At 42.9% G+C, this 27,354-nt stretch overlaps 1 protein-coding gene across 4 annotated transcripts in view; it reads left to right on the plus strand.

Annotated features, from left to right (window-relative positions):
• The window catches only part of JARID2 (jumonji and AT-rich interaction domain containing 2), a 291,087-nt gene that overhangs the window by 163,845 nt on the left and 99,888 nt on the right, over nt 1-27,354 (plus strand). For 3 of the 4 annotated variants that reach the window (XM_059688680.1, XM_059688681.1, XM_059688679.1), the window contains exon 4: nt 5,311-5,452. The exons of the other annotated variant lie outside the window; for it this stretch is intronic. In XM_059688680.1, coding sequence (XP_059544663.1) covers nt 5,311-5,452 — 142 coding nt within the window. The remainder of the gene's footprint in view (nt 1-5,310; nt 5,453-27,354) is intronic. 4 annotated transcript variants of the gene reach the window in all.

The following is a 27,354-nucleotide window of genomic DNA, read 5'->3' on the forward strand; positions in this document are numbered from 1 at the left end:
GCTTGGTTTCAGGCCTGTGACGTGCCGCTCCTGTCAGCTGATGGTGACTGGCTGAGGTTACAGGCAGTCCCCAGGCTGCCTTTACTGCGTGATTTGGAATTTTCAGCTCATATTTATTGCTTTTGTCAAAGACAATAGACGCGGTTTAATTTAAGTTCAACCTACTGAATATTAATAGAGGAGAACAAATGCTAATGTGGGGAGACTGAATCCTTGGGCCATTCAGTTTCCTCTATTTAACCTCCTCTCCCCAACAAAGGTTTGTGTAGGCTTGGGGAGGGGTTTGGGAAAATAAAATTAATTTGTGTTTGAAGGAGGAGGGGATGCCTTTTCATCGTTTCTCATTTACTAACAATAATAATTTAAAAAATTGTTGGCAGGGCTTTATTAGGGGGAGGAAAAGGCAGCACCTATTAACTCGTCTAATATTATAATGATGGGTATTCTGCCCTGTGGCATCATATCCCATCTTGCTGACCTGGCTCTTTTGGATTGGACAGGCAGTAGGATTTGGATGAAAACATTCAAAATGAAAGGGGGTAGTCAGTATACTGGAGATGTTAAAAGGGTGTGTGTGTGTGTGTGTGTGTGTGTGTGTGTGTCTGTGTGTCTGTGTGTCTGTGTATAGGTGTGTACAAAAGAAAAAGCCCAGGTTTATCCAACCATGTAGACTAAAAATAAATGTGACTGTTCTTTGTGCTGACATAACACAGGATGGTTTGTCAAATTGAAAAAGTCATTCATATGCAGAACTAGTCAGTCTCTCCCCATCCACCCCTCCTCCTATAAAAGCTCAGAAAAGCAAAGGTCCTTCAATTTGCATAACAGGCAATCAATTTCCTGGCCTAGGCCCCATTTTCCTATTCTGGAAAGTCAGTCCACAAGCTTACCTCCCTTGTACTTGAGGTAATCAGTCATTGTTAATCCTTGGAATGGGGAAAATTTTGGAGCTCTTTGAAGAGATTAGCCTGGTAAGGGCTTCAGAACAATGGGCCCACTACTTTTATTTCTTTTAATGTAGCCCAGTCTTGCCTTAGTATTTCAGATCATCCTCATCTGTTTGCCTCACAATGAGCTCACATACAGTCCATTAAAATTCCCCATTTTTCATCAAAAATATTATAGTCCAGTTTCCCTGCATTTGTGCTTGGGCATTTGATTTTTTGAAGGGAAGAAACATAATATGCCTTTTTACACTGAAGCCCCTTGGATAGGAACACCTTTCCCAGCCTGTTACTTATTAAAAGTCTGTATTTGTCATTAGCTGACTCTTATAGCTCTGTGATAGGTTTTGTAAGCAATCTTTTTTTCACTTCACAAATTAGTGATAAAAGGTGGCAAAATGCCCATACAGAACTTTGGAACTGGGTGCCTCACTGTGTGAGAAATGGCTCACCTGTCCAAATTTCAAATGATGGACTAGGAAACAGAAGCATGGCAAAAATGAGACTTAATAACACTCTTGAGTGTGCACCCATTTTACAGGATCACAAGTGGGGCAAGGAACATAGCCTATTATTTAGACCCTCCTCCAGTTCCTCATTGGCTGAGTACTATTTGGTCACCTGTTTCCTAATAGGTCGCCTAGGTCTTGCTGTCTCTCATTGGGTTATTTAAAAAAAAATGGGCTGGGGCCTTCTCTAGTTGCCTCTGCCTCCCTTTGTCTCTAGGCCCTAGGACTGATGCTATCAGCCACATTAATAACGCTCATCGTCTCTCCCCACCCCCACATTCTGTTTGCTCTGGGGAAATTCTGCAGCAGCCTGGCCACATGCTGTTTCTTTTCCCTGAAGGTAAATCAGAGGCATGTTTCTTACAACTGTGAGTTGTATGATCATAGTTTGTGCAGTATAATTGGTTTCCTGGGACTTAATTCACACTTGCCTAGAGCTTTATAGTGTTTTAAGGCAACCAGGTCTCTTACGGGTTTGAACCTTGTGTTCTCCTACAATACTGGTTCTCAAAAGGTAGTTCCTGGACCAGCCAAAGCAACACCAGCGCCAGCTGGGAATTTGTTAGAATAGCATAACTGGGGTTGAGGCCTAGGGGACTGTTTGACAAAGCTCTCCAGGTGATTTTTACTCTTGCTCAAGTTTGAGAATCACTACTACTGTCTACACACAATCTACTGAGATTATTCTTGTTAGAAGGACAAGTGTATAGCTATCATTGAATCTTAACTTTTCTCTGCTAAATCATTCACTCATTTGCTGCTTCCTCACTCAGCAAATACTTAAGGTCTAAGGGTAAGGCAGCATTTCTTCCCCACATTCACCTAGCAGCATCTAGTTCTTCCTTATTTCCCCCTTGATCCAAATATATTTTCAGAACCACTCCTCCCTCCCTCTCTTCCTCTCCTCTTCCCTCTCCTCCCTCTCCTCCCTCTCCTCCCTCTCCTCCCTCTCCTCTCTCTCCTCTCTTTCTTTCTTTTCCCTGATGCATAAAACAGCACCAGAAGCATGGATGAATAGAATGGACACAGATCTCCAAGGGGAGGAAGGTGGAGGGGACTGGAAGAAATTAACCAGAGAACATGTATGCATAGCCATGGACATAGATAATATTGTTGTGAAGGCCTGGTAGGGGGCAGGCGGTGGAGGTTGAGTGGAGGGGGCAAAGGGGAGGGAAAATGGGGGACATCTGTAATAGTGTCAACAATAAAAAGATAGAAAATTGAGATTCAAAAAACAAACAAAAAAGAACAAAACACCACACACACACACACACACAAAACACATCACTTCTTTTTACACCTCCTTCACCACCGCTGTCACACTGGTTTCTGTTTTGTTTTTAGGCATATTGCAAATTCCAGCTTTGCTCTTCTTATGCTGGTATTTATTGCAGGTATTTATTGCAAGCTTGCTGGCTCCACTGATTCATATTCATTGCCCTCCCCTATCACTTTATTTTGCCCTATAAGTGCAAAGTTTCTTCTTTGCACATACTACTAACTGGTACAACCATGTGTACTTGTCCATCTATCTCCTCTCATTGGAATTTAGATTTTGTTTGGGATGCCTGTATCCCTGGCATATATGGGGGGTGTTAAGGAAATGAATGGGTGAATATATATTCCCTCCCTTTTTTCCTGCTTTATTCTCCTTTATGTACTATTGAAAAAATTGGAACTCAACCAAGAGTACACATATTTAGATGTGTATCTGCTTTTTTTTCTTATTAATTTTACATATGGTGCTATAACTAGAATTTTTACTATGACTTTTCCATACTTTTCAAGTGTGGCAATTCATTCATCTTGTCTTTTTTTTACATATGTGACATATTATGTCCCTGGCCAGTTTCCTAAGTCAGTTATCTGTATCTTCCTACTGTTTGGGTGGGCTGGCATCCCTCCTACCCACCATGTGATGTTACTAAAGTGCTCTAATTTAGTGTTGATATATAAAGGTGTAATTTCAACCCACATATGTAGTTTTAGTTTTCTAGAGCTACATTAAAATTTTTTTTAAAAGCAGGTAAGATTAATTTTAGTATATTTGACGTAATATATGCAAAACATGTCAAGAATTAATATGACATTATTAATCAAATGTTAGTTATACTGTTTTAAATTAATAATGAAAATGTATTTCCTCATCCATGCTAGCCATATTAATTGTAATGGCCATTGTAATGGCCACTGCTCTAATCTTTGAAACACCAGCCACAGTTCTACCCTTACATTCATAGATTTATATACAGTTATGTCCCTTTTTTGCCTCAGTGCAAACTCCCCACATTTCTCTTTCTTTGGGAAGTTGTATACATTTTCATTTCCATATTGTATTCATGACTCCCAAAGCCACATGTCTCAGTAACAGCTACAGGATTGTATTTACTGCACTGAATTAGATTTCTAACCTCATGTTATTACAGATAACTCTGAAATGATGTAAAAGTAGATAACTGAAGAAATGCATGCATAAACAGGTCAAGCCCCAGGGCTTTGTTGCAGTGTACAATGTTCTTTCAGAAAATTTTAACCGATATATAGGATACTGTAATCTACATAGTGCAGTGATGGCGAACCTATGACACGCGTGTCAGAGGTGACACGCGAACTCATTTTTTTGGTTGATTTTTCTTTGTTAAATGGCATTTAAATATATAAAATAAATATCAAAAATATAAATCTTTGTTTTACTACGGTTGCAAATATCAAAAAATTTCTTTATGTGACATGGCACCAGAGTTAGGGTTTTTCAAAATGCTGACATGCCGAGCTCAAAAGGTTCGCCATCACTGACATAGTGTTGAGTGCAAATAACAGAAACCACTCTTTCAACCAAAAAGGGACCTAATACAGTGAATTAAGTGCATACCAAATTGGTGGAACATTTAGAAGAACCAAAATCAAGGGGTCACCCAGCACATTTGGCTTCGTTTAAAAGACAAGTACCATGACTATTTTACAGATACTGTGTAAGCATCCCTGCTGATGCCATTGAGGCTGGTGACTAGACTGTGAAATTGGGGGTCAGTCGCTGTGGACATTTTTGTTGGTACAAGCTTCCCCATGGGTAGAATCTAAGTTGTATCAAAAATCTTAGATGCAAGGACATTTGAATGCTAGAATACCCATCAGGCTTTTATTCAACTGTCACTCATTAATGTGGCCTTACTGCTTGCTAAATACTTCCATATTACTTGGCATAACCCTTCCCTAGGAACTTTCTCCAGTATAGTTACACATGCTGGGCCTCCACGACTCCCTCTTCTACATGGTGCTATAAATGTAGTCATAGATAGTCCTGATCTTTTAAGACAGTCGAAGGCAAATACGATGACTGTCTAATATAATGGATTGCTATGAAGAGGAAGTTGGGTAGTAGGATTTCTAGTTAAGGTATGGCTATAAAGTAATGACATTTTTTCTTATATGGCAGGTACTAGTCCCTGAAGGCAATTCCAAAAAGGACTTCAATATTTCTAGAGTAAATATTTAGCCCTTGAAGATTAACTAGTTTGAACTGGTAATACTTCAGACAGATGCCTTTCTTCTCTTCCACCCCCAGCCCTAAAAGATATTTATGTACTTAAAAAAAACAACCCTTCAGTATATTATTATAATTAAAATTTTCTGCTTGAATTTTTTTTACTATCACAATTGTTTATTTGTTAGGCATTCACTCCTGTAAAAGGTTCAAAGTAGATGAGGTATGATTTTTTTTTTTCCCCATTCAAAAGAGATATGTGCCTTTAAATTATTTTCTATCCACCACAAGTCATTGTGTAGAGTTAACTGTGGTCAAGTGCTGCTTCCTGATGTCATGTGTTTAAGTGTTTGTCCCCTTTTCTCACCTGTAGGGCTCCTTGGTAATGGCCAGTCTAAGGGATTAGGACCAGCATCAGAACAGTCAGAGAATGAGAAGGATGATGCATCCCAAGTGTCCTCTACTAGCAACGATGTTAGTTCTTCAGATTTTGAAGAAGGGCCGTCGAGGAAAAGGTTAGTACCCAAGGCTGAAAGTATTGGTGCCTTAAATCAGGGACTGCAAACTAGGTGCCAGTTTTTGCCACATGGAAACAAACTTGGGCCCATTCATGCAATCTCCTGATTTTTTGTAGAGGAGTCAGAGTTCTGAATTTTTATATTAAATGTCCTGGTTTCAAAATATAGTCCACTAATTATATCTAAAAATAAATACACACAAAAAAATGGTATGGGCCAAATAAAACATGTTATTATCATAAAAATTGGCCAGAGTCACCAATGTGTAATTCTTGTATTCATTTAAAAAATATTTTTATTAATTTGAGAGAGAGAGAGAGAGAGAGAGAGAGAGAGAGAGAGAGAGAGAGAGAAACATCAATGATGAGAGAGAATCACTGATTAGCTGCCTTCTGCACACCCCCTACTGGGGATCAAGCCCACAACCCACACATGAGCCCTGATGGGAAATCAAACCGTGACCTCCTGGTTCATAGGTTGATGCTCAACCACTGAGCCATACCAGCCGAACCTGTTTTGTGTTCATTTTAATAGATTCTTATCAGTAGTATTTCTTGAGTATATTAGATGGTATTTTGCCATTCCTGAGCAGAAATGTTTCTAAGAATTTGAAGAATTAAATGTGTCTCTGAAAATTTACCCCCCTCATCTGGAAAGCAAAATCCATATGATGTTTAATCAGGTTGGTAGTTGTGGAATAGGTTCTTAAAACTTTGAGTTTACCAGCAGTTTTCTTTTATGTTTTTTAAAGTTACTTTTAAAAATAAACTTAAGATGGTTGGAAAAGGAAGTTGGCTGTGTAGCTAAGAGTTTGTGGTTTCATGGTCAAACAATGGCAGTGACATTATATAATGACTAGAGGCCCGATGCACGAAGATTCGTGCAAGAATGGGCCTTCCTTCCCCTGGCTGCCGGCACTGCCTTCGCTCTGGCCGGAGCCGCCTTTCCGCCTTCGCTCCAGTCGGGAGCCACCTTTCCAGCTTCATTCAGACCCAGAGCCACCTTTCCACCTTCCCATGCTGCCCAGAGGCCTGGAGTGGCTGGGGCGGTGCGGAACGCCTGCGGTGTTGCCATGGTGATGATGCAAAGTCCCGCCCCACCCCCAGCCACTTGGCGCCTGCATATGCAAATTAACCCATCATCTTTGTTGGGTTAATTTGCATACTCATTCCTGATTGGCTGGTGGGTGTCGCAAAGTTACGGTCAATTTACATCTTTCTCTTTTATTAGTGTAGATGCTTTTAATTGGGTGTTTTAGAAACCCTTTTGGTAGTTATCTGCTTTATTTCATATCTTATGTGTTGTGTCCCCCCCTTTATCATTTAGAATTTATATTTCATTTTATTTCTTTTCCGTTCACATACTTAAAGTTTTCCTGGATGACTAGATTAATGACATTTTCTTAGAATCTGTTAGTTTGAGAGGTTAGGGAAAGGAGGAAAATTTCCTTGGTCTGGTCCTTTCTGTTTACTCTTTCTACAGAATTATAGTTACATTTTGGAAACTATCTAGATGTTTATATCTAATGAAGAACTGAGTATGGTGGAAAATCAAAAGGATTTTAGCCATGTTTAGATATTTGAAATCCTTAACAGAACTGTACTTTGGATCTGAACTATGAGGTGCATCGCACCAAGTGTTAGTTTATTTTTCGCCAACATGGAGTGTCTTTGTTTAAAAAGTTCTATGATACAGTGCCTGTATTAAGTTCTATCCTCAATTTTCTTGTAATCATCAGCACTGTGTCTTGGATGTCACTGGATTTGTTGTTCAGTTAGCAAGCATGAATAAGAAGTATGTCTGCCAGTGTACTGGAATTTGTATACCACTCTTTTTAAAGACACTTTGGTGAGTGTCTAACATATTGCTCTGCCTCAATTTGAGAACTGCATTATCACTAGAGAGGGGGAGCTCAGGATGTGTTAAACCACACCAGTAAATATATATTGGAATGTGTAATGTTATCCAAGCTTCCAAACATTGTGTATGGTCATACATCTGGCATCATCTTTCATCTCTGTTTGTGGAGCAAAATTCTATGACTGTGCGGTTGGAAGTGACAGCACCCAGTCTTTTAGCTGTGTTGTGTAACTTGTCCATCACCCTCACCTCTGGTAAGACCTGGGCAGCGTGGGAGCTTGATGATGAAGATCAGCAGGCAACATTCTCTTGAAGGGGTCCTTTGTCCCTGGCTCCTTTCTCAGATGACTGTGCTGCTGGCTTCCTCTTTGCATGGTACACTGGTGTGGTGTGGCAGCTGTGTGCACAGCATGTAGCTTTAATTTTCCAGTCCAGTGGAAAAGAGAACCTTAGTTCAGGGTGAACTTAAGGCAAATTTCATTATTACTAATCTACTCTAATTTTTAATGTGCTAAACATCTTGTTTTACTGAACTGAAGACTCATAGCCGCATTTTATTTGGTTGTGATCACACTCTACTAGTGAAATCCACCAGGGACTTACTGTAGATGGAGGGTTGACCAGTCAGGCTAGGCTTAGGGCTGGTCTGTGGTAGCCTGTATTACAGGTGGAGGGCTGTGTAATTGATCAACTGGTGGGGAAGTTAGGGGCATACATTTCACAATGTTGCCAAATATGTAATAACTACAAAATAATACCTTTTAATACTTTTTCTGCTCTTCTCTCCCCCGCCCTCCCCCCCCCCCCCCTTGGTAGTTAATGTAAATATTTAGGAACCCTGTTGTCTAAGGCAGAATGTGTGAACTGGAACCTGAATTCTTGGGGTTTTGTTAGTATACCGCAGCAATTTTCTTCCTTTTCATCCCATGGTACACATAAACTAATTGCTAAAATTCTGTGGCACACTAAAAAATATACTTTTTGCCAATATGACAAAAAAAATAGGTATAATTTTGATTCATTCACAGTAGATGGCTATTGTGTTGGTTGTTGTCATTATTTTATTTGACAACCTAAGGGAAAAGCAGTCATTGCCCCTGACTAAATAGTCAGGTATTCTATGTTTTAAAGATTCTTGCAGCACACCCCTTGAAATATTCAGATTGCAAAACTCCCCTTCATTTTATATAGATTGTATCTTTTCTTATACTTGACTGTGTGTGTCATCTCTCCCTCCACGGAGTCAAGTCCAGAGTAACTAGTGGTTATTTCAAAATGTTACTTTAAGTTTAGGGTGGATTGTGGTCTAGATGCTACTTTTAACCTCGTGTCTAAAATTCCCTAACCCTCACAAATACATTGGAAGAGCAGGTTTTATGATTGACTGTTTGCATTCACTGTTGTCATTTATACATCATACATTGAATTGTAAAAATTCAAGGTCATGATTTATATATTTGCTTTGAAAAAAGCAGTCTGTACATTTTTGGAATGATAAAAATTGCTAGCTCTTCTAGTTCAGTTAATTACTCTTTATAGATACTTGGTTTTAGGAATAGCAGTTAATATACGTTTTGTCTTGGTGGTGAAAGGGAAAGAAAGGAATTTATATGTGTGACTTCCTTAAGAAAAGTTAGTCTGTGGTGTAGATTATGCCAGCCTTAGTTCAACCATGCCCTGAGTTTCCAGCCTATAAATGGAATCAATTCCATTTGCTGATGATGCTTTTTAAGTCTTCAATCAGAAAATGTGTGTACAAGGTGTTATTTTTCTACAGGAAACCCCCTATGCTATGTTTTCCCTTTGGTTTTAAATGAAGTTGGGAAGCTTTTTGGCACATAGGAGACAGTAGAATCCAGAGATTATAGGAATTATTTTCCTTGACAGAATTAAAAATAAAAGGTATCATTTTGCCTAGCCATTAAAAAGTCATCATCTAAAGTCTGTCTCCCCCCCCCCCCCCCCACTTTCTCTCTCTTCCTCTCCCCCTACCTCCCTGTTAATCCTCCCTGATGATATTTCCTCCATTGAATTTCAGAGAGTGGAAGGAAGAGGGAGAAATAGAGAAACATCGATGTGACAGAGATATATTGATTGGTTGCTTGCCCGACCCAGGTTGGGGATTGAGCCTGCAATCAAAGTACATGCCCTTGACCAGAATCGAACCCAAGACCCTTCAGTCCACGCACTGCCGCTCTATTCATTGAGACACACCGGCTAGGGCTAAAGTCACTCTTTGTAAAAGGAAAAGCCACCCTCTCTCTAGAAGTTCTTTGCCTGTTTGATGTACATGGCTGCCCAGCCATTGAAGAGCTGAAGGACTTAGTGTGGTGGGAACTCCTAGGTGTTGGTTTTCCTTTTTTTTTTTTTTTAATCATTGTGGTAGGTGTTTAAAATAATTTTAAAAATTATCATGTAGTTTTTAATGTTTAAAATGGAAACTATAGACTTTCAACCTTTCATAGGCCTCTTCTGATGGATGGCCATGCCTACCTAAGCTCCTTACCCTCCTCCCTACCTTATATTGCCTATCCTGATACACTTAATGGTTGTAAAATTTGTATTTCCTGCAAGAAGTATTGCTGGGGTCCAACCCCAGTGGGTCCAGGGGTCCCCAAAGGCGTAGACGGAGTCGGCGAAGAAGGAAGGGCACGGAGACAGTGTTCAGTTGATCAGCAGCCTAGCCAGGATCTCCAGCCAGGATCTCCAGCCAAGTTCTGGTCTGGATCTCCAGAGAGGTTCTGCTTCAGATCTCCAGCCAGGTTCAGTCACCAGGTTCTAGTCAGGTTCTCTTGCCATGTTCTGTAGTCAGGTTCAGTCCAGGATCTATTGCCATGTTCTCTCCAGCGAAGTTCTTCTGTCTCCAGGCTCCGTGTAGGTTCTGTCTTCTGAATTTTGTCTCTCTTGGTCCTGTCTTCTAAGTCCTGTCTCCTTAGTTCTGTCTCTTGCTGTCTTGTTACATCTGTATTTATACCAGTTGATTCAATTCTATCAATCTCTATTCCAAAGGTTAGGGCGTTTCTTATCTCCATTCCAGGGAGTAAAGATTATGCAGCTTAAGCATGATTGTTTGTAGTTAAAGTGATTAATTACCCGCCTGGCACTTAGTTGAGGGGTTTTATTCCCTCCCTAACTTCAGGGGAAAATCCCTACCTGGGGATTCAACCTTTCTCGGAGAGGTGACCTTGGTTAAAACACAGCGCCAAGAAGGTGAGCAAACATATTAAGAACCGTATGCCATATATGCCAGGTCCCTTGAAACAGCAAGCATGGACCGGCTCCCGGCAAAGTATATGAGTATTTTCAGGAAACAGAGTGGACAGATTTTGTCTGTCAGGTGTGGCCTGACTGAGAGACTCTGCAATGGTTAGAGGAGATAGAGGCTATCTGTTTAGCTGATGGAAAGGAAGGTGTTGGACAAAGAAATTGGTGATGGTATATTTTTAGGTGCAAGTAAGTGAAAATCCAAAATGCGAGGTCCACAAAGGGGTCTTTTGAATTGACCACTCAAATATGAACTGTGTATTTTATTTTATTTTTGGGTAGATGGAGGAAAATAGAAAGGAAAAATGTGAAGAGAGTGGTCTTTCTTAAGGACGTGTCATGAGGACCTTGTATGTGGCACAATGGTTAAGAGTATGGACTGGAGCTAGACATGTGGTTCAACCATTTGCTTGTTATATGCTCTTGGGCAGGTTCTATACCATCACTGGGACTCAGTTTTATCACCTGTATAATGTTTATGATAATAATAATCACCTCATGGTGGTGTTTTGTGCTGAACATGTTAATTCACAAAGAGCACTGAAGTGTATAATAAGTACTGTGTGCTAGATATTATTAACTGTCACCAGTGTATGTGGCACATGAATTGCTACATGTGAATATGCACATTCATCGGAGGCTTTGCAAACGTGGTTTACAGGGATTTTGATTTTATAAATTGTGATTTCTATCTTCCCTCCATGGCATCACCATCAGCAGCCATCTGTGGGCAGATGGGAAAGTGTGGGTGTGTGTCCCTCTTTGGAAGTTACTGAGTCACAGGAAGGATCTTTGTGGTTGTATAGTGTGAAATTTGCTTCTCAAAGCTTGGTGTGACCAGGTATTTGCTTGCACAGAGCAGGCAGAAGTGAGATGAGGTTGAGAGAGTAGAAAGTGCAGACTATGCCTCTGCAAGGACATAACTTTTCTTTTTGTTAAATAAACAGAACACTTGATATATTTTAGTTAGGCCTTTTATAGTATAAGATTTATTGAGTTCAAAGATAGTCCTCTTCCAGTAGACTGGATTTCGAATGTGAATTGTGTTAAGAGTGAGGATGCCATGACTTAGTGCAGTTTAGTTTCTGGATATGATTATTCGAAGACAATGAGAATTTTCCTAGGTTTTTAACAGGTATTTTTTCCCCTTAGGTGAATTGCCTATGTAAATGTTTTCCTGATTATTTCTGTTCTCTGTCACTATCCTATATAATAAAAACCCAGCGACTGAAACGGTGGAACGACCAGAATGAACAGAGACCAGAACACCATGGCCCCTTGCACAGGCTGGCCCATCCCCCAGGGAGTGGTTAGGGGTACCCCTAGGCAATGCAGTAGGGTGCGAGTTTGATGGGGGAAAGTCAGAGAAATAGGGGGGAAGGTCTTAAGGGTCTGTGGCATTGTGGTGGTTGGCCCGGAGTAGGTTTGGCATGTGCTGGGGAAGGAAGAGGAAGATCTGAGTGGAAAATGGCCCAGCACAGTACCTTTCTCATTGCGAACCGGGACGGCAACAGCCATGGACTGAATGGGAGGTTGTTTCATGAATGCTCTTGGGACCAACATGTTCATGGCAGTGGCAGTACTCCCGAAACTTCACTGATTTCAAATAGTAAACAGCTATCAATGACAAAGAACAGAAATATCCTCTCCAACTAGAGGCCCTGGATGTTGCAATGCAACCGAAGGAAACACCACTTAAGGAGGAGCTAGAAAAACTGGAAGTATGCAACCAGAGGATTGTGGGACTGTGGAGGACGCCTGGGTGCCTACCACTAGAATGTGGTAGCCTGTTATGTACAAGTACATAGTCAGCCCTATAGTCCTGTCTCGCAGTATTTGGATGTGACTTCTGGCAGCAAATTATTTCGATTGAGGTTTGCTGTTTTCTTGCGTGAGGAAGATCAGAATTAAAGGTTTCATTTGTTACCTTGGTTTGAAGCGGAGGAAAATGGGATAGTGATGAATAAGAAACTTTGGAGATAGTGAGGGGCAGTTTGTCCAGACTGCTGAGAACTCAGAATTATAGTTTGATTGGGATAGAAATCCTGCTAATAGCACATGGTGCCTGAAATCTGAGCATTCTACTTTTAGGTTTTCCAGTTCAAGTTTTTGGAGACTGCCTCTTAAAACATTCCTGGTTGGAAAGTGCAGAACACCACCGCCCCTTGCCCAGGCTGTCCCTGCCCTCCAGGGAACGGTTAGCAGTGATCAGGCAGACAGGCGAGTGGTTAGGGGTAATCAGGTGGGCAAGCAGAGTGGTTAGGGGCAATCAGGCAGGCAGGTGGGCAGTTAGGAACCAGCGGTCCCGGATTGTGAGAGGGATGTCTGACTGCCGGTTTAGGCCTGATCCTCAGGGATCGGATTGGGCCTAAACCGGCAGTCGCACATCCCCTAAAAGGTCCCAGATTATGAGAGGGTATAGGCCAGGCTGAAGGGTTCCCCCCCTGCACAAATTTCGTGCTTCCGGTCTCTAGTATCCTATCTAATAACAGACAAAGATTGAAATTAACTGTACCTCCACTACACTTCCTATTGGCTAATCACTGACATATGCAAATTAACCGCCAACCAAGATGGTGGCCAGCAGCCACGCAGCTGAAGCGAGCAGGAGGCTTGCTTACTTCAGTGATGGAGGAAGCCAAGGTTCCCTGCCTGCTGCGGCTCGGCTCTGAGCTCCAAAAGCAACAAAGTTGCAATTATAGAAGCTAAAAAAGCCCCAGATACCTGCTTTCAGCAGGCCATGGCCTTGGAGCGGGAGTGGCAACAAAGTTTCAATTATAGAAGGTAAATAAATCCCAGAATAAAAGAAAAAAGGAGAAGCTGGGAGCTTCAGTCGCCGGCGGGCTTGGCCAGCCTGAAAACCCTCAGCCCCTCATCTAGACTGGCCAGGCACCCCAATGGGGACCCCCACCCTGAAGGGCGTGCGGGCAGTCTGAAAACAGCCATCAGCCCCTTATCCAGGCTAGCCAGGCACCCCAGTGGGGACCCCCACCCTTAAAGGGGTGCAGGCAGCCTGAAAACAGCCATCAGCCCCTCGTCCAGGCTAGCCAGGCACCCCAGTGGGGACCCTAACCCTGAAGGGGGTGTGACCAGCTGCAAACACCCATCAGCCCCTCACCCAGGCTGGCCAGGCACCCAAGCGGGACCCCCACCCTGATCCGGGACACCCTTCAGGGCAAACCAGTAGGCCCCCACCCATGCACCAGGCCTCTATCCTATATAGTAAAAGGGTAATATGCAAACTGACCCTAACAGCAGAAAGACTGGGAATGACTGGTCACTGTGACACACACTGACCACCAGGGGGCAGCCGCTTAATACAGGAGCTGCCCTCTGGTGGTCAGTGAGCTCCTACATTGGGGAACTCTGCTCAGCCACAAGGCAGGCTGATGGCTGCCAGTACAGCGGTGGTGGTGGGAGCCTCTCCTGCCTCTTCAGCAGCACTAAGGATGTCTGACTGCAGCTTAGGTCTGCTCCGCGCTGGCAAGTGTACATCCCCCAGGGGTTGCTGGGCTGCCAGAGGGATGTCTGATTGCCAGCTTAGGCCCAATCCCCTGGGGAGCAGGCCTAAGCCAGCAGGTGGTCATCCTCCAAGGGGTCCCAGACTGCGAGAGGGCATAGGCCGGGCTGAGGGACCTTCCCCCCCCGCCCCCCCAGTGCACAAATTTTTGTGCACCGGGCCTCTAGTCCTATCTAATAAAAGAGAAACATGGTAATTGGCGTACAACCGCTACCCTTCCCATTGGCTAATCAGGGCGATATGCAAATTAACTGCCAGCCAAGATGGCGGCCGGCAGCTTAAACTGAACATGTGGCTTGCTTGCTTCAGTTATGGAGTAAACCAACGTTCCCCACCCACCTGCCTTGCCGGCCTCTGAGCCTGCAGTTTGAAACAAAGTCACAAATATAGAAGCTAAACAAAACCCCAGGAACCAGCTTTCAGGGAGCTGGGATCTCAGAGCTGGAGTTGATACAGAGTTTCGATTATAGAACCTAAACAAACCAGATACCTGCTTTCAGCAGCAGAAGCCCCAGAGCTGGAGCCTCAGAGCTAAAGCTGGCCCAGAATTAAAAAAAAAAAAAAAAAGGAGCAGTTGGGGGCTTCAGTTACCCACCAGCCTGAAAACAGCCCTCAGCCCCTCACCCAGACTGGCCAGGCACCCCAGTGGGGACCCCCACCCTGATCCAGGACACCCTTCAGGGTAAACCAGCCAGCCCCACCCATGCACCAGGCCTCTATTCTATATAGTAAAAGGGTAATATGCCTCCCAGCACCAGGATCAGCAGAGCCGCGAGGCCTCCCAGCACCGGGATCAGCGGAGCTGAGAGGCCTCCTGGCACCAGGATCAGCGTGACAGGGGGCAGCGCCCAAACCCCCTGATCAACCTGCGGCTCTGTGTGTGACAGGGGGCGGGGCCACAACCTCCCTATTGGCCCTGCTCTGTTCCGGACATGGGAAGGCGCCCCAACACCCTGATCGGCCCTGCTCTGTGCCTGATAGGGGGGAGCTCCCCAACCCCCTGATCGCCCTGTGGCTCTGTGTGTTACAGGGTGTGGCGCCCCAATCCCCCCACCCCATGGGCCCTGCTCTGTGTGTGACGGGGTAGAGCCATAACCTCCCCATCGGCCCTGCCCTGAATGTGAGAGTGGCGGCGCCCCAAACCCCTGATCGACCCTGCTCTGTGCGTGACAGGAGGCAACGCCCCAACCCCCTGATTGGCCCTGCTCTGTGCATGACAGGGGGTGGCGCTGCAACCTCCCCATCAACCCTGCTTTGAGTGTGACAGGGGGCGGTGCCCCAACCCCCCAATCGGTCCTACCCTGAGCGTGACTGAGGGTGGCATCGCAACCTCCCGATCCGCCCTGCTCTGTGCATGACAGGGGGTGGCGCCCCAACTCCCCATTCGGCCCTGCTCTGAGCACGACCAGGGGCTGCACCTAGGGATTGGGCCTGCCCTCTGCCACCCGGGAGCAGGCCTAAGCCAGCAGGTCGTTATCTCCCGAGGGGTCCCAGACTGCGAGAGGGCACAGGCCGGGCTGAGGGACCCCCACCCTCCCCCCCGAGTGCACAAATTTTTGTACACCGGGCCTCTAGTATATATATATATAAAAGCCTAAGAGACCATTTGATCATTCGACTGGTAACTATGACATGCACTGACCACCAGGGGGCAGATGTTCAACACACAGGCATGGAAACATGGAACAGACTGATGAATCTCAGAGGAGGGGGCCAGGAAGAGATTAACCAAACATCTTATATGCATACTTGAGGCCCGGTGCTCGGATTCGTGCACTGGTGGGGTTCCTCGGACTGGCCTATGGGGATCGGGCTGAAACCAGCTCTTTTACATCCCCTGAGGGGTTCCGGATTGCAAGAGGGAGCAGCCTAGGCCTAGAGACCCCACCAGTGCATGAATCTGTGCACCGGGCTTCTAGTGTTGATATCAAATACTTTTATACCTCCAAGTTTGAAAGGATGATAGGCCCCTCCCCACAGGATTCTTGCTTGGCAGTGTGCTGTGAGAAATTGGAGTTACTCAGTGTGAACAACCTTCATAATTTGAAGAGCCTAAATAATTTTTACATTTATCTTTAACAAAATGCATCAGTGGTATTGTTTAATGTTAAATGCACTTGCTTTTATTGCCAAATTCAAAGCAAAAAAGCAGTACACAGCTTAGATAAATTTTTCTTAACTTTTAATTTAGATTTAGATACCTTTACTCACCAGGCTTTTGCAAATTATTTTGTTGTTACATCCTTGAGTGTTTTACAAAGTAGGGATTATCAGTGTTATAATTTTAAATTTTAAAGCTACCTTAACTGAAACAGAGTCTTCACTTAAATAAATAAGGAAGGAGCAAAATTGAGGAATGGAATATTATGTGACATATTCAGTAACCACAAAAAATAATTGTGGAATTAAATATAAAGTAACGGTAGATGTGTCCAGCCTGCCTGCTCTTTTTATTTATCTAGATAGTTGCCATTTCTGATGCTCTTCTTTTCTTTTTTTAGATTTAAATGTCTTTCTGGGTTCATTTTCCTTTTCCTTTTACCTGAAGGACCTTAACATTTCTATATAGGTCTGCTGGGTTTTGATGAATCTTTCAACTTTTGTATGTTGGAAAAGGTATATAAAGGTCTTTCTCACCCTAATTTAAAGGACATATTTATATTTTATGAGAACTGTAGAATCACATGTAGTTGTAAGAAATTCTTCTTCATTTTTAAAATATCTTTTTGCTGGGTATGGAATTCTAGGGTCCCTAGCACCCCCCCATAGTGATGTAAAGATTGGCTCCACTCCACTATCTCCAGGTTTGCATTGTTTTTTGATAGGAAGTGTATTGTCATTCTTAGCTCTCTAAGAAGTATCATTCTCCCCAGTCAACTTCTTAAGATTTTATTATATTCTATCATGCAGTGCCCCTTGGTATAGTTTTCTTTATGTTTCTTGTGTTTGGAGTTACTGAATTTTAGTTCTGTAGATTTCATCAGTTTTGGAAAGTTTGGAGCCAGTATTTCTGCAAATATTTTTTTGGGGGGTGTTCCTCTTCCCCTCTTTAGGGATTTCAGTTGCACATATATTTGTCTTCTTGAAGTTGTCCCACAGCTCATTGATATTCTTTCTGTTCATTTTGTTCTGGTCTGTTTTTCCCCTCTTGTGTTTCATTTTAAGTAGTTTCTATTCCAAATCTGTGGACATGTACTTTTTAATAGAGATTGTTGTTTCTGTCTTAAAAGTTAGATTTTGATCTTTGTATCTTCAGTGCCTCTCCTATTATATGTTTTAGCTCGCTCTCCCTGAACATATGGAATAAGTTATAATAGATGCTTTAATATGTTTGTCTATAATTCTGTCATCTATATCATTTATAGTTCAGTTTGGATTGATTTCCCTTCTCAATATGGTGTTTTTGCTGTTTTGCTTGTCTGGTAATTTTTTATGGGAGGCAGGTATTGTAAAATTGTCTTTGTTGCGTGCTGGATAGATTTGTAATTCTCTGCCTCTTCTTGAGCATTGCTCTAGAGCAGTGGTTCTCAACCTTGGCTGCACATTAGAATCATCCTCCAGAAATTGTTTCTTTGTTACTAATGATGAGGCCCAGAAATCAGGATTTTAACAAGATTCCCAGGTGATTCTAATGTGCAGCCAAGGTTGAGAACCACTGCTCTAGAGTGTGATGAAATTATTAGAAAGCATTTTGATCCTTTTGGGCCTTGGCTTTCAGTTTTGTTAGATAGGACCAGAAAAGTGTTTTCTATAGAATTAAATTTTTACCACCATTCAGGTAAACTCAAATGAGTTTATCTGATGTCCTGTGAATCATGATGTTTACCATTTTGGACAATAGGTGCAGGCACTGTTCCTGGCTGTGAGAAATGCTCACCTGTCTGAATTAAAATAACAGACCCAGAGACAGACGTATGGTGAAGACGAGACTTAATACGTTCTTGCAAGAGCCAGTGTCCTTCCATTTGTACAGGCACACATGGAGTAGTGATCATAGCCTATTTATCCTTAAGGTGGGAGAGTCCCTCCTCTGGTTCCTCATTGGCTGAGTGCTATGGGGTTAACAGTTTCTTCATATGTCATCTAGGTCTTATTGTCTCTTATTGGGTTATTTTTTTAAGAAAGTGGGCTGAGGCCTTCTCTACTTGTCGCCATCTCCTCCTGTCTATTTGGCGGGTACCTTGGGGGTTTCCACCATGATGCTGACTCATGTACTAGTACACTGTTCTTTGTTCTTATATCCTCTTTCCTCCTCCCTACATTCTGTTTGTGCTGGGGAAATTCAGTCACCTTTTCCATTAAAAGTTGACTATGCTGAAGATGGATCACAGAGGCCTATTTCTTGCACTGGCCCTGTGTGGTATTCGGGGACTGTTCCCTCTAACCCAGGGGTGGGCAAACTTTTTGACTTGAGGGCCACAATGGGTTCTTAAACTGGACCGGAGGGTCGGAACAAAAGCATGGATGGAGTGTTTGTGTGAACTAATATAAATTCAAAGTAAACATCATTACATAAAAGGGTATGGTCTTTTTTTTCAATAGTTTTATTCATTTCAAACGGGCCGGATCTGGCCCGCGGGCTATAGTTTGCCCACGGCTGCTCTAACCCCTTCTTATTGTACTCTCTTGGGTAGTTTCCTCACACTGTGCTCGCTGGTACTCAGCAAGTGCTTGAGGAGGACCCTTGGCAGATCCAGAGTTTCCCATTTGATTCTCCCCTCTCTGGTACTTTGCCCGACAGATTCTCCTCTATCCTTGGACTCCCCAAAATCTCTACTCCTTCTCAACTTAGATTCCTGTAGAGACCAAACATGTCAAACTTGCGGCGTGTGGCCCGCAGGCTGTGAGTTTGACATGCTTGCTCTAGAGTCTAGCCAGGGGTGGGCAAACTTTTTGACTCGAGGGCCACAATGGGTTCTTAAACTGGACCGGAGGGCTGGAACAAAAGCATGGATGGAGTGTTTGTGTGAACTAATATAAATTCAAAGTAAACATCATTACATAAAAGGGTACGGTCTTTTTTTTCAATAGTTTTATTCATTTCAAACGGGCCGAATCCGGCCCGCGGGCTGTAGTTTGCCCACGGCTGGTCTAGACTGTACTTGAATTTCCCTTCCTTGTGCCATGGCCTGAAAATTCTCAAGGTAGTAAGCTGAGCAATCATTTGTTTCCCATCTTTTGGGATTATAGTGTGTTATTATGTGCTGTTGATTGTCTTGTGTGGATTTTAGTTTTTTCAGGCAGGAAGTAAATTTTGTCTCTTAATACTTGGTATTAGCTAGAAGCAAAAGTTCTGATCTGTTCTTTGAATGCTAAATGAGGGAGAGCAAAACACACCACCAGGAAATATAACTACAATAGTCCCCCCTCATATGTGGTTTCAATTATTCATGGTCAGTCGCGGTCTAAACATTAAATGGAAAATTCCAGAAGCATACAATTCTTAAGTTTTAAATTATGTGCTATTCTGAGTAGTATGATAGAACCTCATGCTGTCTTGCTCTGTTCCACCTGGAATATGATTCATATCTTTTGTTCAGCATATTCACGCTATATTGCTACACCCCTGTCAGTCACTTATTAGCCCTCTCAGTTATCAGGTGGACTGAGTCATTATTGCAGTGCTAATGTTTGAGGAATTTTTATTTTACGTAATAATGGCCCCAAAATGCGAGAGTGGTGGTGATGATGGCAATTTGGATATGCCAAAGAGAAACTGTTTCCTTAAGTGAAAGGGTTTGTATGTATAGGAAAAAACATAGTATATATAGGGTTCAGTACTATCAGTGGTTTCCAAACGGTATCCCCCTGCAGATAAGGAGGGACTTATCATAGGCATAACCTGTTCATTTAATTTTGTTAGTCATTAAAAGAGAAAACTGAGAATTGCATTAAACCCTAATGCAATGAAAACGACAATTTCAAAACAAGGAAGCAATGACCTATAAAAAGAAAAATCTCACTCCATGAGAGAGGATGAAGTTCTAGAACTTTTGCCTCTAAAGTAAGAACTGCGTCTTAGTAATATAACACATTGTGCTAATAAGTAAATCTTACCTTAATTTTCATGAAATGCCTGAAAAGTTTTATCATCCTTGTTTTATAGCCGAGTCAACAAAAGTTTACTATACCTTACTAATGACACATTTCTTAAAAGTAGCAAAGTCGGGGTTTGAACCCAAGTCTTTGTAGCTGTAATCCTGAACTTTTACATTATACCACATCACCTTCATGTACCTCCTAGACCAGCCGTGGGCAAACTACGGCCCGCGGGCCGGATCCGGCCCGTTTGAAATGAATAAAACTATTGAAAAAAAAGACCGTACCCTTTTATGTAATGATGTTTACTTTGAATTTATATTAGTTCACACAAACACTCCATCCATGCTTTTGTTCCAGCCCTCCGGTCCAGTTTAAGAACCCATTGTGGCCCTCGAGTCAAAAAGTTTGCCCACCCCTGTCCTAGACAGACAAATTACAGAAGGGCACTTCTTTTTTGCTGCAGTACCTGACTTGGTGAGCAAAACATGGCAGGATCACAACCCCACTACCCCCTCAGCTGAGCACCTTTGTGCAGTGCACACCCCTTGTGGCTGCTCAAATTATATAACCCAGTCCATGTTCTCTTTTCCTCCAGTGTTTGTATTCCTCCTTTAATGAAATAAAAAAAAAAATGTTTTTCTTCATTGTAAACCAAGCATTAGATGGAAAGGGAGAAAATATTAGTAGCGCCCAGTTGTGGTGCCTCAGTGGTTGACCTTCAACCTATGAACCAGGAGGTCACAGTTCGATTCCTGGGTGGGAGCACATGCCCTGGCTACAGGCTTGATGCCCAATAGAGGGGGCATGCATGAGGCAGCCAGTCAATCAGTGGTTCTCTCTCATTGTTGATGTTTCTCTCTTTCCCTCTTCCTTCTTCTCTGAAATCAATAAAAACAACAAAAAATTTTAGTAGTTTATCTTGATCAACACACATTTTGCTTTTGAAATAATCTCTAGAGTCCTCCAGAATGAGAGGTTAGAGGTCATGCTTTTCATGCACAAGGGCACTGGGGAAAGAGATTTATCCTGGATATGAGAACATGAATCACCTGGTTGACTATTCTGTTTCAGGTGGCTGTTCCAAATAGATCTGTGATTACTTTGTGATTGTAGTAGGTTCTTTCTAGTCCCTCTGGGACAATACCCTTTTATATGACTTTACCCTTTTATTTCACTTTTCATTTAGCTGACTGGAGTTGGTGGGTTTTGAGGGGTAAAAGTAATTGGCTCACTTCATGGTGCCTGCTGGCTAAAGCACATGTGTGTTCTGTTTAGACTGGTTTGAATCCCTGTTTCTCTTCTTAACTCTCCATGGGAGAGTCAGTTTCCCCAAAGAACCTTTGTCGTATGGCTGTGACAAACACCTATGTAACTCATATTCTGCTTATGTATTTACATGGTGGTATGCCGGCCACTGTTCTAAATTCTTTCCATGTATTAGCCTATTTAATTCTCACAGCAAATCCTTTGGCATAGGTCTTTTATTATCCACCCTCATTTTATAGATGAGAAAACTGAGGCACAGATGACTGCACCTTGCCCAAGAGCTAATGCTCTTGGTATATTGTCAGCACTCTCTATTCATCTTGAGTGGGTTAGTCATGATGAAGAGAGATGGAGTTGATGTGTTTTCAAACATTTTTGAGAGTCTTGAGAATTCTGAGGGCTGGGCAAAGAGATCCCATTTTAACTCTCAGAGTAAGGAGTGTGACCCTCAGAGAAGGTGTGTCCAGGAGTGCTAATTTATCCATCAGACTTCAAGTTGTTTGCCAGATACTGGGATGGATCTAGATGATTATTCTTTAAGTCTGATTTTGTGGTACAGGTAATCTCCATTCCAGCGAGAAGAAACAGGAGCAAATAATGTCAAATGCAGTGTGGAGAGTGTCATGGAAGATGCATTGTGACCTCTGTGGGACCCAGAGGGCAAATGACATGAGGAGGGAGTGTCTAGGGAAGTTAGGGTATCTACAGAAAGGTGACATGTGACTTAGTTTTTTCCTTCTGTTGGCGGGGGTGGGGGTGGGGTGGGGTGAGTGAGAGTGAAGGAGGAGGGACTCTTCTTACTCTTGCTGTGCTCTGGGCTCCATGGTGGAGCTCCTCTTGTAACTTTCTGGCAGAGTGTGATGGGAACCAGCTGCTGGCTTCTCAGGCAAAATAATGAAGAGGAGCAGGCCTAGTGCTTGGGGCTCAATCAACCCAGTAGCTGGATGGTAGGGAGCCGCATTGATAAGATGAAGAGCATCTTAGGGGTTGGGCTCCTTGCCCATGGGAGGAGACCACAGCTGCTGGAGAGCTGCAGAGCAGGAAGGTTAAGCCTCTTGGTTGTCCTTGGGTGGGGCTGAGCCTTGACACATGAGGGAATTCTCTGTGCAGTTGGCTGCTGGAGGGCCTGGTATATTTCAGGGCTTTATCTACCTCACTTCACCAGAGGGCTGGGAAGGGGCAGGATTTGCTTAGTAACTTTTCTTTACCAGCATGCTGAGCTTGAGACAAGGGTTAGTTGATATTTAGAAAGGGCACACATATTTGTTGGTGGAAAATTAATAGGTCCCAGGACAGTTTTCTGACAAAAAGAAGCCTCAGAACTGACACAGTTCTTGTAGTTGATGTAAGAAGTCACTTGTAGTGCAGGTGCACCACACATCCCCTCACCACCCCTTCCTGGTGACAGCAAGGACACATTGATCGACAGGCCCTGCAGGGACTGTGTGGTGGGCTGAGAGCTGGAGAGGCTTCAATTTGGACCAGCCCTGCTAGGGCTGATCCAAATTTGTTGCAGTTACCAACAAATTCAATAACCTCTCAACATTAGGTAGGAGCCTGATATGCTTCACCATTAGTCCCCAGACGAGTCTAAGCCAAGATGTGCTTAGAGGGAATGGATATTTGTTGACTACATAGTGAAAGACAGCATTAATTGCTTTCCATTATTAAAAGGAACAGGTGAGCTCCTGTCTTCACTTTTGAAAAACAAGCCCCAATTTTCATTTCTTTTTTCTTTTTTTTTTTAAAGGGTTGGCCTAAAGCATAAGGATTTCTTGGCTAATTAAAAGGAATTTGGGAGCACTGTGCTATTTGAAAGCTATCACTGTTGTTCTCTGGTTTTGATCAGAAGGCTTTCAGTATAAATTTACACTGGCTCCATCCTGTCTTGAGTTATAAGATTATTGTGGAAATTAAGTGTGTGTTAAAGCATCACATATCTGGCCTGGGTAATTGGGCTGGGGTAGCACCTTTGATGTATATGGAGTAACACTGCATAGGAATCTAAAGCAGGGAGAGATGCATCTTTGCTGTCCCCCCCCCCCCCCTTTTTTTTTTTTTTGGCTATGTGTAATTTATTTTAAAATTTACTATTGTTACTTTCTTGGAATTGTGTGTGAAACCGGGCTCCTTTTAACAAGATGTTTTTTTCTGCTAGATATTGGGGTTCAGTATAGAGAAGTCTTCGTAGATGGTCACTTCTGCATAAACACGCCCCATGGTCCTAAGAGGTCAGCGCCCATAGGTCCGAGTATGAAGGAAGGAACAGGAAACATGGGGCCTGCCCAGAGCACGTGTGTCCTATTCAGGGTGAAAGATTTGCAAAATACCTTTGACTTACTTGGGCAAATTTTTAGACACTTGTGGAAATGGGCTACCCCCATAATTTGCTTTAAGGTTCTTGGTAAGCTCACAGACTTCTGCTACATCTGTTTCTTGAAGGAAAATGACTAATTTCATTGGAGGCAGTTTTATTACTGCTATGGTCATTTCCTTTTTCTCTTACCTCAGAGCTCTGATTGCAAGGTGATCGCTTCCACCTTCCATGCAAATTATGGTCTAGCAAGCTTTGTGGTTGCCACGGAAACTGAGTACCAGTTTCTTCCCTTCCTCCCATAAAGCTCTTCCTAGGCTTTAAATATGAATGTCTTCGTCACGTGCTTTTGCCCTCCTTGCCTTTTACACCCACAAAGGACAGATGTAAACAAGTCCCTCGTGTTTTCAGAGGTGTCTGACTCTCCTGGAAACACACAGCGCTGGTTCTCCAGACATGCAGGGTTTGTGAGGGTTTGGAGTCACCTTGCTTGTGAAGGTGGTGACAGCCATTTGTGTCCCTTGTGGTTCACATATGAATGCTTGTGCAGGAGCTGATAGATATGGCTTCTTATGCAGAATATTCCTGGATGTCAGTACCTCACTTGGCTGCTTAGCAGCTCAATTAAATGCAGTGTGCATTGTTGCAACTAAGATGGGAGTAGAGTGTTCTTACTACCACAGACCACACTTCTGTTCCCTCCCCCTCTCCTTCCCTTCCTTTCATTTTTATGGTAGGCATGTTGAGTGGTCAGCTAAAGGATAGGCTAAGGAGGGAAGGCAGTGACCTAAATGACTTGCTAGGGGAGAGATTTTGGTTTATTTCTGCTGTTAGAAATTTTAAAAGAAGATTGTAATAATGTTTTGTTTTTCTTTTCTTGAAAAAAGATAAATATCAGGCAAGAGTATTTTTCTCTTTTGCTTTAGGTTCAATTGCTTTGGTTTGCAAAGACAGTCTTTTAGGAATGTAAACTTCATAAAATGCCACGGCAGTTTTGTCCCACTAGCTTAAAGCCCATCCACATAATGGGCATAGAGTCATCATCATCAGTGTGTGATTTTCTTGAGTGTGTTTGGGTGGGGCGGGAATTGGGCAGTCATTACTGACTAGACTGCTGATTTGACATTTCAGCTTTCAAAAAATTTGGCCCTCAACTCCCTCAGAGATGGAAAGTCCTTGTTTATCTTTGTACCCACGATGGCTAGAGGAGTGTTTGGTATGCATTAAATGTTTAAATGTTTTTGTGAATGTAAACAAATTCTGAGAGTAGTCAAATAAAGTTTAAGGAAAGGAAATCTTTCTAGAGGAGCCATCATATTTGGGAGGCATACATTCTATTTAAAACTGTCCAGATCCTTCACACTTTTTATCATATTGGAAGGTAGGGATGTGCAAGCATGTGTGCTTGTCTCAGTGTGTGTGTTTTTGAAGTATTACCCATACTTAATTGTTTAAAAGGGTTAGGAAAGAACCAAGCAAACTGTTCTATGGTAGCAATATGCCCTCCACCCCAACTTGTTCTTCCATTCTCCTCCTCCTCTCTATTCTTCTGTTATTCCATAGATACTCACTGGGCCTGAAATTCCATATTCATCTATACAGAAATCAAAACACAGCTTGTAAACTTACTCCTTGAGACCTCTTGTGACATGATTAGATTATAAGGAAGTGCATGTTTTTGTTTTGTTTTGTTTTGTTTTGTTTTAACTTCACAACATATCCTGGAGTCCTCACACCAGAGTATAAAGTCACTGAATTTCTGTCAGCCATCATTAATTAATCATGCCAAGAGAAGAGGAAAAAAATGCCTTCTTGTCTGAAGGCTCTGTGGTTCTTTTTTGGATATACATACCTCTTTTATTACCACTCAGTAGCCTCAGGGCCCGAGAATAAGTTAAGGCACAGAGCAGGCAAGGGGTCACTTTCCCAGGCCCACATAATGGGCCTGGGGTCTGGATGCCCCAAAGTTCCTGAGCAAACTCAGGATAGGGCACATGCTGAGGAGTGCTCCCTGGAGATGAGAGCAGGCCACTAGGGTTTGACATGGATCCCTGCTAGCTCACTTCTTGAAGTAGGGCATGTAGAAAAACTGGAAATCTCAGTGGCTCCTGACCATGCAGTAGATGAAGATCTCTTGGTAAACTGGTAAGGGGTCCACCAGTCTCACGCAGACCAGGATCAGTAGCAGCAGCAGGAAGGAGGCCAGCACTACCCTGTGGTTCTTCTGGATCAAAGGGTGTTAAGTCCAGTTGCAGCAGGCATTGTATGAGTGCTGGGTGCTGTTGCTGATGGTACTAAAGGACCACTGGGAGCTGTGGACAGATGTTCAGCCAGAATCCCTGGTGCTGACTCCCCCATCTGGCTCTAGAAACACCCAGGCTCCATTCTCATCATTCTCCAGGTTCTATTCCAGAACACAGGGCTCAGGGGTTACTATGCTCAGGCTCTTCCCCACCCTCCTCAGGGAGAGGAGCTCGTTTCTTCCTGAGGTGCCAACTGAAGGTTCACTATGGTTTTCTTTAAAAGTTTTAATATTTAACCTGAGCATTTAACTTCATGATAATAACTTATTCATAATGATGTTGATAAACATATCTGGCATTTTTCCCCCTGTTATCTCATACTCTTAGATTTTTTTTTCCCAAATATAGAAAAAGACCTAACTTTTGCTTAGATGTGTTCTTGGAGTTTAGTTATTGAAGAAAATTTCTGTAAAGTTTAAATAGCACATATTGACTGACCACTTTATAGAATTAAGATTGATATTAATTGCTGTTGTCTACTGTATGTAAAATATAGAAAGAATGAAAACATTTAAAAGGAAAATGAGCCCTGACTCACTTGGTTAGAGCAGTGGTCGCCAACCGGTGGTCTGCGAGGTCCAAAAGGTTGGCGACCGCTGGGTTAGAGCATTGTCCCAATACGCTAAGGTTTCAGGTTTGATTCTCGGTCAGGCCACATACAAGAATCAACCACTGAATACATAAATAAGTAGAACAACAGATCAATGGTATATAGCAGTATATACCAGCAGGTGCTTTACTTAGTCAAGTAAGTTGTTTTTTGATAACTTAAAAAATACTCTAGCCTGGCTGGCCATAATGGCTCAGTGGTTGAGCATCAACCTATGAACCAGGAGGTCACAGTTCGATTTCTGGTCAGGGCATATGCCTGGGTTTCGGCTTGATCCCCAGTAGGGGGCATGCAAGAGAAAGCTAATCAATGATTCTCTCTCATCATTGATGTTTCTATCTCTCTCTCCCTCTCCTTTCCTCTCTGAAATCAATAAAAAAAAATACTCTAAGGAAGCATTGGCTTTGATGTACCAGTATATGACACAAATCTATGCAATGGTTATTGGGATTCTTGTGGAAAGACCATTTTGTCATTGTCTACTTATCTGGGGGGGGGGGGGGGGAGGCGGGGGGGAGGGGTGGACTACCTGGCCTTTTTTTTCCAGGCCAAATCCTATCTTAGCTCCTACGAACTCTTGGGGGAGTGCATGGCCTGTAGTTGATTTTAAATAACCATGAGCATAAATCAGGCCAATCTTGGGGGTTACTCTGTGATTAGCTTGTGGTATGTTCACTAACTTACTTTTAAAATCTTATTTATTTTTAAAAAGGTGGGAGA

This window comes from Myotis daubentonii, chromosome 3, assembly GCF_963259705.1.
Source record: "Myotis daubentonii chromosome 3, mMyoDau2.1, whole genome shotgun sequence".
In the NCBI taxonomy this organism is placed as follows: domain Eukaryota; kingdom Metazoa; phylum Chordata; class Mammalia; order Chiroptera; family Vespertilionidae; genus Myotis; species Myotis daubentonii.